Genomic DNA, 12,972 nt, shown 5'->3' with positions numbered 1-12,972 from the left:
GAGTTCACACCGACGCCGGACTCTCATCACCTGCTTTTCGGAATATTTCCCTCCGAGTCGTGTGTGTGTGTGTGTGTGTATATGTGTATATGTATAATGTAAATAAAATGTTAGTTTTCTAATGAAAGAAATGAATGATATTTTTGTCTACGACACCGATTTCACACGTTTAATCACACACCTTCAGATCAAAAGCTTTTTAAGATCACGAGAAACATTCCCGTCGGGTGTCCGCAAACTTTTGACCGGCAGTGTACGTCTGTGCCGGGTGTACAGTGTGTGTGTGCTCTGTAAAAGATAAAAGGACAAATCTGCTAAAATCTTATCATCCTGTATACCCATGTTTATCCCAGATCTCTCAGGTGTTGTTCTCGACGTTGGTGGACGGCCGCCTGAGACAGCGGAGTTCAGGTCAGTTCAGGTCACTGTCAGCACGAAAGCAACATGATTGGCACGGGACGAGTGTACACAACAAAACTCTGCCAGTGTCACTGTGAACCAGGTGGGTCATTAGTGCACTCTGTAAATGACAACACGAATCATACTAATTCTCTGTTTTCTCACCTGTCTCCTAACCTCTCTTCATTCCCTGCACTGTCGAAGACGCGTCTTCTGTCTGCATTAAAGCGCTGTTTCTACAGACCTCGCATACTCCCTCTTCCTTTTCTACTGTACTGTGACGTTGTGTAAGGTTTGTTTGTTTGTTTATTTATTTAAAAACCGTTAACGTTTCAAATTCAAATGCATCTCTGAGGTATTTCACTTGAGAAATGGACTTGGTGTTTATCAAGTCCGTCTTCCATACGACGCGAGTTAAAGGAGGGCACATGAAATGTTTATCATTCTATTTAGATTCCTGATTTAGATTTAGATATCGTGTGTCTGGAGGTGCATGAACATTTCATTCCTTTTGAGCACGTTTTTGTGTAATTTATTTATTTATTTAATAGCAATGTGGCTTGGTGAACTCCTCTTTCCAGCGTCTGCGGTTTTATTTGTGTTTATTATTAGTCATCCTGTCGGTTTATTTGTCAGCGTGTGGTTTAAATTGCCAGTCTGCCCTTTTCAAGATGAGGGTATTAAACCAGGAGGAGGATGAAACCAAGACAGTCACAGTCCTTTAAGGAAGATCTGGTCTTCTATGAGCTTGGTAATTGGTAATTTAGTTTTGTTCCCAGCAGCGTAATTCTCTTTCTCCATTAGTCATTTTGTACTTGAATGAGTGTGCGTAATAACTTCAGCATCTGCGTGTGTTCTACTGCTGCGGCGAAGCGAGGATGTCGTAACGGTCGTATTTAATATAACGCGTCTCGGCCCCTCCTAAACGGTCAAAATGGTGGTCGGTGTTCGGTAGTTTTTACTAGCCTGTGATTGTGGCTTGCCTCTACTCGAAGTTTCCTGTAGAGGATCTTCTCTGTGCTGCTAAAAATCCCCTCCTTTTGTAGTGTTTCTGTAGTCAGGAAAGAGTTATGACACTGATAAGCGGCACAGTCATGATGTCTCCGCTGAGGTCATGAGGAGAAGGTTATGAATATGTCACAATGAGTCATAGAGTGGAAAGAGGTGGGGGTGACATTTTACGTGGACATCTGCAAATGTAGCGGAGTGTTTAATGTGTTAATGGCCTGTGTGTTTGTGTGCACGCGCATATGTCTCCTCTAGCATGTGTTTAATGTGTTAATGGTTGCTGCCTAGCCATCCGTGGCATGGTCAGTGACTCACTTCCACTCTGTGACAAACCCAGCTGCAGCAGGTGGCCCGGCTCCTCCTGAGAACTCACATTTTCACCTTTGGACAAAACATCTCTGTCCGCTCAGAGTTTTCTTTTTGTTTGCCTGTTCTCTGTTGTGCATCACATGTCTACATTTGACCTGTTTTCATTTTTGTTGTTGCCCTAGATGATTTTGTCCTAATCATGAGATCTGCGCGTTCGCGGCGACGCTTGAGGCTTGAATACAGACGACTGCTGATTTGCTCGATATGCCAATAATGATTAACCAATTATCTGCTTATTTTTCCCTCTTTTATTTTCTCCCTTTTTTGTGTGTGTCTCATTTTTCCCTTTTTCTAACATCATAGGAATTCTAGGAGTTAGCTATTTTCCCGCATGTTTAACAGTATTACTTTACGTTTATATATATATATATATATATAAACACACACACACACACACACACACACACAAGGATGTCAGATTTATTTACTTACTTTGAAATGAAATATAGTGGAATCTTGTTATCTGTTGTGGCTTGCATTGCTTACCTTTTGGAGAAAAAAAAAAAACAAAACTGTTTTTCTTAAACCGTTGTAATTGCCCCCGAAGGTCCATCTCTCAAAGAGGTAACTGGAGTAATGCATTGGAAGTGTTCAACAGTCACAAATATTCAAATATGTGTGTAGTTAATTCAGCTATTGGTACAAGAAGCAGGGAATAAACCACAGCAAGACACGCCGTTCTAGAGAAGTAACACCGGGGTAGTGTGATGCAGCTCAACGCCAAATCAATGATTTTCCCATAACAGCATGTCAGGAAGTGTTTTGTCGTTCTTCTACCACAGCGATGTTTATCCATTAATACTTTAGTTATAGCTAAATAACTAATGATGATAACATGGAGGGGGGAGGGGGGGGGGGGGTCAAATTCACATAACTGATTTTTTCATCAAAGTGCTGATTATGTGTGTAGTCTTCTTCTTTTTTTTTTTCTTTTTTTTTTTTTTTTTTTATAAATGTTCTTACAGAAAGCCTCACAATGTTTATACGCCGAATAACAATACTTAATAAAAAATAGATTTTTTTTTTTTCAATTTTTCTTCATTAGGCTCGGATTATGTGCTGTGGTGTAAAATACATTATTATAGGTTTTATCGATTAATTTTTTTAAAGTGAGGTCCGGACTACGGCTGCTTATTGCGTTTAATGAGTGGGTTAAGATCTCGTCTGTTGATCGGCCAGCGTGCGGTGAAGAGCCTTTTAGTTAACCTTGTTTATCTCGTCGTTATCTCTTATCTTCTGTTACTGTCGTGTGCTAGAAATGAAATGGTTCGTATTCCCGTTTTGCACAGTCATTCAAAAGATCTCCTGATATCCTGCAGTCCGAGGCTAAGGCTGAAGATGTCTGAGTCAGAGTGCTCTCTCGCTGCGCAGGCCAAAAACTTCTCTTCACGTCCCACCGACGAGCGGAAAGCCACGGGCCTGCTCGCGTTGAAGCTCAGTCGCTACGTGCTGCACAGCGTTGATCTATATAATAATCCCTACACTTCTTTTTTTTTTTTTTTTTTTTTAAACCAGCACACATTAGTGTCGTATGTGTAGACCTTGACGTTAAATCTTGTACTGCTTTTACTTTCCTGTCACATGTACGTCTTCTGTAAAACACATTGTAAACACGGTTTTAAAAAAGCGTTATATAATTAAAGCCTTAAGTACTTACTCTTAACTGTGAGGTGTGACAACTTGACGAGCAGGAAACACTGACAGTTTGAGTATGTAAAAGTTGTCCCTGCAGCCAGACTATATGTGAAGTGTAACAGTGGGGTTACCCTTTAGTAACAGGAAGTGGAACAGAACATTAGAGAGGGAGAGAGAGACCTAGAGATGTGTTCGAGGGGGATTCCTCACTTGGTTTCTCATCAGCACATCATTACCGTCCTCTTTCCTTTTCTTCAGAGTTTCTCTCGCTGCTTCTTTTTTGAGCGATGCTGCAAGGACGCACTAAGATCAGATAAGACGCAGGAAACGGCTAGTTGCTTAATGATATTCAAAAGCACGAATGAATGAAGGAGGATTTCTAAGTGATCATAAGCTAATAGATGTTGAAATTGTGGTGATGGGGATCGTCAGGCTTCGTGTTCTTGTGTTTAAACAGCTGACTAGTTTTATACACTGGAAGTTGGAGGCATAGGTTATAAACAGATTTCTTCACTTCATAACCACGTAATTCATTACCGAATCCAGTGTGGAAACTTCACTGGTTACAGATCAGATAATAATCCAGCCGGGATCTGGAATGTTTCGCAAACTACATGTAGGTTAAGCAACGAAGTCAAGTTTGGAACGTGTCACTGAACAGCCAATTTGATTAACGCCCATGTGAGGAACTGTGAGTCACAGCAAGAGACGGACGCTAATGATTCTCAGAGTAGGTGTGGAAGTCTGAACTTCACGAATAAAATAACAGGATGGACGTCTGTTTTTGTGTTCGCTTTGACGGTGCGGTCGTTCACTCGTTCGCCTGCAGTAACCGCTCCGGGTCAGGGTCGTGGTGGATCTCGGGAACGCCGGGTCCGAGGCCAGAATACACCATGGGTAGAATACCAGTGTGGGTGTGTTCACACATATCTTCACACACTCATTCAATTTAGCATACCTAATCCAGCTGTTTTTAGCTGACTCTTTATGATTGGAGGCAGAAGCACCCAGAGGAAACCCACATGGATGTGCAGAAACATTCGCAGGAACTCCACACTCGACTTCTCTCGTCGACCAGATGGCAAGGAGAGTGTGGAAGAGACCCACACTCTTCTGCTGACCCCTGTTGAACCGACATGTTTAATCTTGGTTTCTGATGTTTACCGCACCTCCAAAAAAAAGCTTTTTAAAATGGCGGTCTGTAGTGAAAGCTCACGTCACTGGTGCCCTTGTTCGAGACCAGCAAGGTTTCAGGGCTCCAGGAAGTGGGCACCGGCTCAGGGTGGTGTGTGTGTGTGTGTGTGTGTGTGTGTGTGTGTGGAAAAGCACAGCCTGGTTCGAGATTGAGCTCCAGCTCCGGTGGAAAAGGATTAACCGTAACCCGAGTTCAGACTCGAACCACTGACCCTTGACCTGTGAGGGTGGCAACACTGTACCATTACTCTGAATACTGGGTGTGTGTGTGTGTGTGTGTGTTCTATGTGTGAGGCGTTAACACCTCAATAGGCAGAGGAATGAGATCTTTTCATTGCCTATAACTGCAGGCACAATAACCAGCTGTGAAATTTGTGTGTGCTAAAATATAATTAATATCTCCACACAATTATGAACAGTTAGCTTCACTGCCCAACATAAAAACATATCATTATACAAACATATCATTATAAGTATTCTGATGACAAAAGTATGAGGAGAAACTGGTGTTTCATGATTAGAGACAAAGAAGTTGCTGAATAAACCGTGTAGGACACCTCGCTCAGCACGAGGCACCTAACACATGCTGAAACGACGAGGACTTGGGCGGATGGTTACCGGGCAACGCAAAACCCTGCTCAGCCAATCAGAGGCTCGCAGATCGCATGCGGGGAACGGATCCCCGTGTATTTTTAAATCCATGCGCCGTGAGAGCTGCACTCTTTGACTTCCGACCATCTATGGTAATCATGCTCCACATCTCCGCAACAACACAGTACAAACAAATCATCATCATTATTATTTAAAGAAAATCCTAAATGATAATAGGCTAAGTTTGAGAAATATAGTGCGTCATCGTGAAAGGTGGATTTTTTTTGGGGGGGAGGCGGAGGGTGTAGTGGGGGGTATATACTTTTACCCAGCAGGCTGTTCGGCCTATAAGAAGGCGAGGCAGCGCTGTGGAGTCAGTAGAGCAGAATTGAATGCGGAACACTGAGTTGGCGAGTGTGTGAGAGAGCGAGAGAGAGAGCGCGAGCGAGGAAAGAAAGAAAGAAAGAGTGTGTGTGAGTGTGTGTGTTTGTGGATGGAGCAACAAAACTTTCCTTAACGACCCCGCGTTTCCTCCTCCGCGTCGTGTGAGCGCTTCGACTGGATCCCGAGTTAACGGCAGGTCTGATTGTATGTCTCGTGCTTTCCTTTTCCTTCACGCGCACACGGGTTTGTTTTCGCCTTCACGTTTGGCTTGATTGTGTAACAGCAAAAAAAAAAAAAAAGTGCGAGCGCTTATTATTATTATTATTATCTATCATTATCATGGCTAAAAAAAGATCTTGTTTTATTCGGTCTGCGCGTGATGAGTTCAAAAGAAAAGTGCTGCTACTTTGTTGCTTGTGTCGCTCCGACATTTTGATGGCGATGCTGAAGTGTTACAATGTTGCTGTCAGATTATTTTTTTGTGGAAGTGAACTCCCTCACTCCCTCCCTCCCTCGCTCAGGGGTCCTGCTTGAATCCGACCCTGCTCAGCTGAAGCTCCAGCTCGGGTTAACAACTTCACCAGTGCTTTTTTATTTATTTATTTATTTTAATTTCTTCTCTCTGGGTTTTATTAGAACATCCGACAAGGCCAACTATTTTTGCGTGTGTGAGATAATGGTGGTGGAAAGCCTGCGCGTGCACGTTTGCTCAAGCGCGTGCTTCTAAACGGGTTTAATATCAGGTTGAACTTTTTTTTCCCTTTTTTTCTTTTTTTTTTCTTTTTTTTTTAAAAATTATTATTTTAAATGTCGGTTTTAATTCGTGGTGTTCTGGTTTTCTGGAAAAGTTTGTCGTGGTGTGTTTAATGGAAGCTGCTTGGCCTTTCTGGAAGCAGTGGGAGTTGATGTGGGTGGGGGGAAGCTGGTCTTTTTCTCACTGCACTCCTCTGTTCCAAAGTTTACAGTTTTATCTGCATGACACAGCTGCTTTGTCCATCATAATTTCTTTAGATATGTTATCACTTCTTCTGTTATGTAATCCTGATGAGTCAATGCCATTTTTAAAAAAAATATTTATTTTTTTTTAGTAGTAGTGATGTTTGTATTCTCTTAGGCTTACCTATGAATAATTTTTCCTTCATTGCAGTTTGTCTGAAGGACCCCTAACGATGGCGAACATGTCCGAGGCGTCAAACAGCAGCAAGAGCGAGTCGTGCAGCGTCCTTACCTGGGATCAGGTGAGCCGGTTAAACGAGGTGCTGAGCGAGCCGGTGCCGGTCCACGGCCGGGGCAACTTCCCTACCCTGGAGGTGCGGCTGAAGGAAATCGTCCAGAAGGTGCGCGTCCGGCTCGAGCAGAGCGGCATCAAAGTCAACGACGTTCGCTTGAACGGCTCCACGGCCAGCCACGTGCTGGTGAAGGACATTGGCTGGAGCTACAAAGATCTGGATGTCATCTTCAGAGTCGATCTCCCCCGGGAGACCGAGTTCCAGCTCATCAAAGATGTGGTGCTGAGCACTTTGTTGGACTTCCTGCCAGAAGGGGTTAACAAGGAGAAGATCACACACATGACCCTGAAGGAGGCCTATGTGCAGAAACTGGTCAAAGTGTATACGGAGCAGGACCGCTGGTCTCTTATCTCCCTGTCCAACAATAACGGACGCAACGTGGAGCTGAAGTTCGTGGACTCGATCCGCAGGCAGTTCGAGTTTAGCGTGGACTCCTTCCAGATCGTTTTGGACTCCGTGCTGTCTTATTACGACCTCTCGGAAAAGCCCATGTCTCAGCATTTCCACCCTAGTGTGGTGGGCGAGAGCATGTATGGTGACTTTGCTGTGGCTCTCGACCACCTCAGGAACAAGGTGATTGCCACCAAAAGGCCAGAGGAGATCCGTGGGGGCGGTTTGCTGAAATATTGTAACCTCCTGGTGAGAGACTTCAGGCCCACGGACGAGGAGGCGTTCAAAGCGTTGGAGCGCTACATGTGCTCTCGGTTCTTCATCGATTTTCCTGACATCGGCGAGCAGCAGCGGAAACTTGAGGCCTACCTGCAGAGTCATTTTGTCGGTGAGGAGAAAAGCAAGTATGACTACCTCATGATTCTGCGACGGGTTGTGAACGAGAGCACGGTCTGCCTCATGGGACACGAGAGGAGGCAGACGCTTAACCTCATCTCTCTCACAGCGTTCCGGGTGCTCGCCGAGCAGAACGTCATACCAGATGCCTCTAACGTGACCTGTTATTACCAGCCGGCACCTTATGTCCGAGACCTGAACTTCAGTAACTACTATGTGGCCTCTTGTAACCAGTCCATTCCAACATGGCTGCCATGTAACTAAAACTCTCAATGATGCTTTATTAATGAAGGGGGGGGGGGGGGCAGCTGTTTGGCCATGAGTGGTATTTTCCTGTGTGGGCATAAAGGATATTTAAAAGGACGAGCATTCTATCTTTATTAGTTTGTTTTTGTTCCTTTTTCTTTTTTTTTTCTTTTTTTTTGGGGGGTTGGGGTGGACTCGGCTAAATTCTTATGTCAGTGTGTCAAGACCTTTGGATCCAAAGTAATATATATATTTTTAGAGCTTGGATTATCTATATTGGGAGGTTGGCGGAGGGTGTCATGCTCCCTTAAATTTGTTTCTCAGATTGTTTTTGTTGCCTTTGTGTCCCTAATCTGAGCAATGAATTGTTTTGCAAACTGAAATCCTTATTGTGCCTTATCCCTCCCTAGTGTATTAAATACTTCTGACTTTAAGGGAGGAAAAGATTTCTCAGTGGACAGTGTTGATGCTTCTTGTGATAAAACAGAAAATGTAGAGAGGAAAAAAAAACACAAAAGTCTGTTATATATAAATATATAAATTGGAAAAAAAAAAGTTTTGGGTGACAGAAAATGTAAGCACAGGCTTGAAAAGAAAATTCCAGTGTGCAATGATGAGGGGTTTTCCCCCTCTATTTTTCTTTCTTTCTTTTTTTTTTTTTTTTTCTTTTCATTTCTTTTTGTTTTTTCTTTATTTACACTGCTGTGAGCTGCTAATATCCTTAAGAGCTTTCAGCTTGAATTTTTAACTTTTTTTTTTTTCCCCTGTTCCTCAGCTAATCATAGGCAGGGTTATGGTGAGGTAAAGGATGCTGCGTGTTTGTTCTAGACACAGATGCTGAAAGTAGAGTTTACATGGCATTTGTCTTTGTTTTGGGGTGTGTTTCAGCCACGAACATCGTTTGCATGCAAAAAAAATATATTTTCAGTACAAACTTCAGACGATCTCTCTCTCTCTCTCTCTCTCTCTCTCTCTCTCTCTCTCTCTCTCTCTCTCTCTCTCCAGCTGCAAGTTGTGAACTACTTCTTCACTCGAGAATTTCTAGCTAGTGTGGATTTATTTTTTAAATTTTTTTTCCAGATTTCCAACCAGGATAAATACAAGTTGTACTTTTTTCTTTTCCGTACACACGGCAGTGCAGGGTAACGTTACGGACGCGATCTAGTCATCGTTCAGTGCTTTAACACGGATATCGTAACGTCTGCCGGAGTTGGCTGATGGTCAGACGACAGGCTTGTCTTTTGACTGACTTGTGTGTGGAATTCGATACTAAATGAACGTGTACACGTGGGAGGTTGTCCCTTTTCCTTAAAAGGATAAAGTGTTGGGTGTCCGGTGCTCTCGAGTCTATAGTGATCCTTAGCAGGCTTTGCATTGCTGTGTAACAGGACTCCAGACCGGTGGCGCACCGCTCTAAAATTATCCGAGGAGCCACAGGGCAGAATGTGTTTACGCTGGTGGGAGGTGGGCGGGGTTTTCTGTCGTGACGAACACCTTACATGTGCTTCTGCTGCTCTTGCCCTTCATACAGATGCACACTGAACCCTTTTCTGGTCATTGGAGCAGGGCACCATTCACAGAAACCTTACAGTAGCTCTAGGTAGACTCCGGTTAAGGCTTTTACTCCGGTATGATTAATGTTGCATGTCCTTAACTTGAATACCGGTGCACGTCAATTTCTCGTACTCTTGTGTTCATCTGTCTGGAAGTCTTTTGAGTCTGAACAGCTGTTATATATTTTCTTACGAAGTCTTTCTTTCTGCTTACTCTGCATCTGTGCACGGCTTCCGCAATCACCACCCCCACCCCACCCCACCCCAAAGTATGCACACACACAGAGTAGATGACCTGGAGAGCCACGCTCAGCCTCTTATCTGTGTCACACACAGACTTTGGAGGGAGGATGGAAAGGGTCACCGTAGCCTCTGACAGTTCTGGTCACACCCCTAGGTCAGGACACATTTGAAGTTAGGCTTTTTTTTTTTTTTTGTGAGCAGGATATGATTATTACAGTGGGGTATGGTTGAGGGTGCTATTGGAAGGTCAGTGGGGGGCATTTCTAGGCATGGTACGTGTATATTATGGATCTAGACATTTTGGCGTCGTGTGACGAGTCAGTTTATGTAATGATGTCCTCTCTGGTCCATCCTTACACACTGCTTTTCTTAATCCTAGATGTCTAGTCATTCCAGTAATGGAGATCTGAATAGATTTCGTCTCTCACCTTTTTAACGTCACCAAGCAGAGCAAAATTGGGCACGGACCAGATATTGCTAAATACTTCACGCGCGTGCACAACTTTTTTATAACTGCGTAGAAGAGATCTTGTTGTACTCTGAAATCTGGTAGCTGTGTAAGTGTATAAGCTCTGAAGAACACGTTGGCTGAGAATGGATCCTGGACAAAGGGCTGCTGTGTTTGTGTGGGTTTTTTTTTTTTTTTTGTGACTGATTCAAAATTGTATTCTGGCTTGAAATGTGACCGACTGGGATGTATTTCGATATCGCCTGCTTCCTAACGTATTCATTTCTCCGACGTCCGTGGTCGTAAATCGAGCAAGCAAACCCAAATTCAAACGGCGTAATAGGTTTTGGACCGTGGATGTGATCTATAGATGCAGCGCTTTCCTTCATCTGCCCGGCTTGAACGTTTTTAAGCTGCCGAGCCGTTGTACGTGTTTTATCTTGTCTAGTTGAACTTCACCCAATAAGGCATGGCATGATGGGGCTTGGCTGGGCACCTGTTTAAAGTCTCAGTATAGTAGGTTGGTTGTATGTTGGGTTGTATTTGAAATGGATGCATGCATAGTGTTTATACTAATGCAGAAGTATTTTGTTCTTTCAGATGGAGGGTTTTTTTTGTTTTGTTTTCTTTTTTGTTTTTTTTCTCTGCTGCAATTCCAGAATTTCCCCCATTTAAACGTTCTCTTTCCTGTGAACAAAGACGTTCGAGCTTTGCTTGTACTGCTGCACTATGGCTCCGAAAGCATCTGTATCTGTATTTTATGTTGTGTTTTTGTTTTGTTTAACAGTTTCCTGTGCTTAGGGGAGGACTTCTGTGTTTGGACAGTTGTCTTAAGTTTTTCTGATGCTAGAGGCTTTTTTTTGGAAGTCCTTTAGCCAGGTGGCGAGTTGTAGGATTATGCAGTTTGTTTTGTGTTATGTCTGACTGTGCCAACGATCGAGTCGAAAAGTTTAAGATGTGGAAATGTCTCACTTTTTATTTTAATTTCTTTTTCTTTCTTTGTTTTGGAAAAAATGCTTGTCACCTTGGTGGGTTTTTTTTTTTTGGTTTTTTTTGAGGTTTATTAAAATGTTTGTCAATTAATTTGAGCACTTTTACCTCACTTTAATTTTCCTTGAAGTTAAACATCAGGAAAATGTGTATGAAGAGGGGGGGGGTAAAAAAAATAATAAAGTATTAAACCCCACATTGATGTAAAGCGTGTCTTATTTCCAGACGTGAAAACGTGTTCGTTTTTGGTTGTTCTCTTAATTTTTTTTTTTTTCTTTTTCTTTTCAAGTTTTCGTAATGAGAAGTTCGTACCAACGTAACCGTGTGTGTGTGTGTGTGTGTGTGTGTGTGTGTGTGTGTGGTTTTTTTTTTTTGGGATGTAAACCTGGTTAATGATGTGGCAGTGCTGCTGGACGTGCGACTCTGCACAGACCAGCGTTTCAAGTTGCAGTGGTGATGGAGAAGACTGGTCTGGGTAACTGGGTTGTGTGTGATAGTAGTGACTGGCTCCAAGTTCTTGGATAAGATGTAATGCTACTGGAACGTTGTCTTTCTGCGCGTACCTCTCCGGGACACTTGGGAATTGTGTCTAGTCTCCAGCAGAGCTTTGCTGTGGCCTTGCTTCATTTCCCACTGCCACGCCACAGTACAGAGCTATGAGTCAGCAGGTTGGTAACTCGGTGTACTGTCGAGCCAAGCGTCAGTCCTGTGCTGAATGTAAGCGGAAAGACTTGCTTACATTTTAATGAGCTGGTACGCTTTAGAAAATATCCTTACCCGTGTACGGCTGTAGCCTGACGAGTTTAGAAGTCCTGTTCGAGAGCGATTAAAGCGTTCCGACGACGTTGCTTTGGGTTGTATAAAGTTGAAGGATTACTACGCTGTAGGATTACTTTAAGCTGATGCTTAGAATCGGAGTCGTCTGTTTTTACTTAGGATTTGAACTGCAGGCTGTTTTTATTTCGAACATGGTGTAAACATGCGCAGTTTTATTACTTCAAAGACAAAGCGTTTTTTAAAAAATCCCTAGTTTGATGTCTGCTGTCAATCAGCCCAGCTTGAACTCTTTTTCTTCTTTCTGGAGTATTTTGAGAAATCAAAACTGCACAAGAGAAGGTTTGTAATGGACTGAGTAAATTGGCCCATGGTTCTGTTGGGGATTGGGAGCATTACTCGGTAATGTTACTCTAAATTTCCATTCTGTGGTAGACCGAACGGCTTTTTGTAATACTTTTTGACCAGGATTTCCATTTTATTAGCTCTGAGGCGGCTCTGGCGACTCCCCACCATCTCCGAAGAACTTTCTGACTGTGGCCACGGTATCGTTTCTTCTCCCTGTCTAGTTAAAGGAACACTCCATCGTGTTTTTTTGTTTTTTTTTAAAGAAACATGGTGTCCATGCCACATCTGCAGCGTAAACAGATCGCAATTCTGAGGTTTCCCTGTTCCTCTTTAAATTCAACCAGGGGTCTAAAATGCTTTCTTTCTGAAGACCTGTTTAATTCTCAGCTTTAATTGGTCTGTAAGAGCATGGCTCTGACTGTAGTACCGGCTGTGTGGCGAGTCCGTGTGCTCCTTCTAATACATTATTGTTTCTATATTGGCGGGTAATTCGCAGGGACTTGGATAACAGATGCTCCACATATAACTTTTTTTTTTTTTTTTTTTTTTTTTTTTTTTTTTTTAAAAGAAGTCCTATTTAGAGAAGAAAATGATGTAATTGATCATGTGACACTTTGTTCAAGAGGCTTAACATTTTATTAAAGGAGTCTCCAGTGTCGACAAGTATTCAGGGCTTTCTGGGTTCTTGTTAACAACCACAACAGCGACAAAAAAA

General features: G+C 42.9%; 1 protein-coding gene across 4 annotated transcripts; it reads left to right on the top strand.

Moving 5' to 3' along the window:
- Window positions 1–130: 130 nt before the first annotated feature.
- Window positions 131–11,331, top strand: tent5c (terminal nucleotidyltransferase 5C). Of its 4 annotated transcripts, none has more exons than XM_017470861.3 (2): window positions 131–502; window positions 6,728–11,331. In XM_017470861.3, exon 2 carries the CDS (start codon window positions 6,750–6,752, stop codon window positions 7,917–7,919), a length of 1,170 nt encoding a protein of 389 aa, XP_017326350.1. In that variant the 5' UTR covers window positions 131–502; window positions 6,728–6,749; the 3' UTR covers window positions 7,920–11,331. The 4 variants fall into 4 exon arrangements, with proteins under 4 accessions (XP_017326350.1, XP_017326351.1, XP_017326349.1 ...); XM_017470862.3 differs by lacking the exon at window positions 131–502 and adding an exon at window positions 4,725–5,772; XM_017470860.3 differs by lacking the exon at window positions 131–502 and adding an exon at window positions 4,725–5,784.
- Window positions 11,332–12,972: the final 1,641 nt, after the last annotated feature.

Source organism: Ictalurus punctatus, chromosome 6 (genome assembly GCF_001660625.3).
Source record: "Ictalurus punctatus breed USDA103 chromosome 6, Coco_2.0, whole genome shotgun sequence".
NCBI lineage: Eukaryota > Metazoa > Chordata > Actinopteri > Siluriformes > Ictaluridae > Ictalurus > Ictalurus punctatus.
This window is presented reverse-complemented; position numbering and strand designations above follow the sequence as displayed.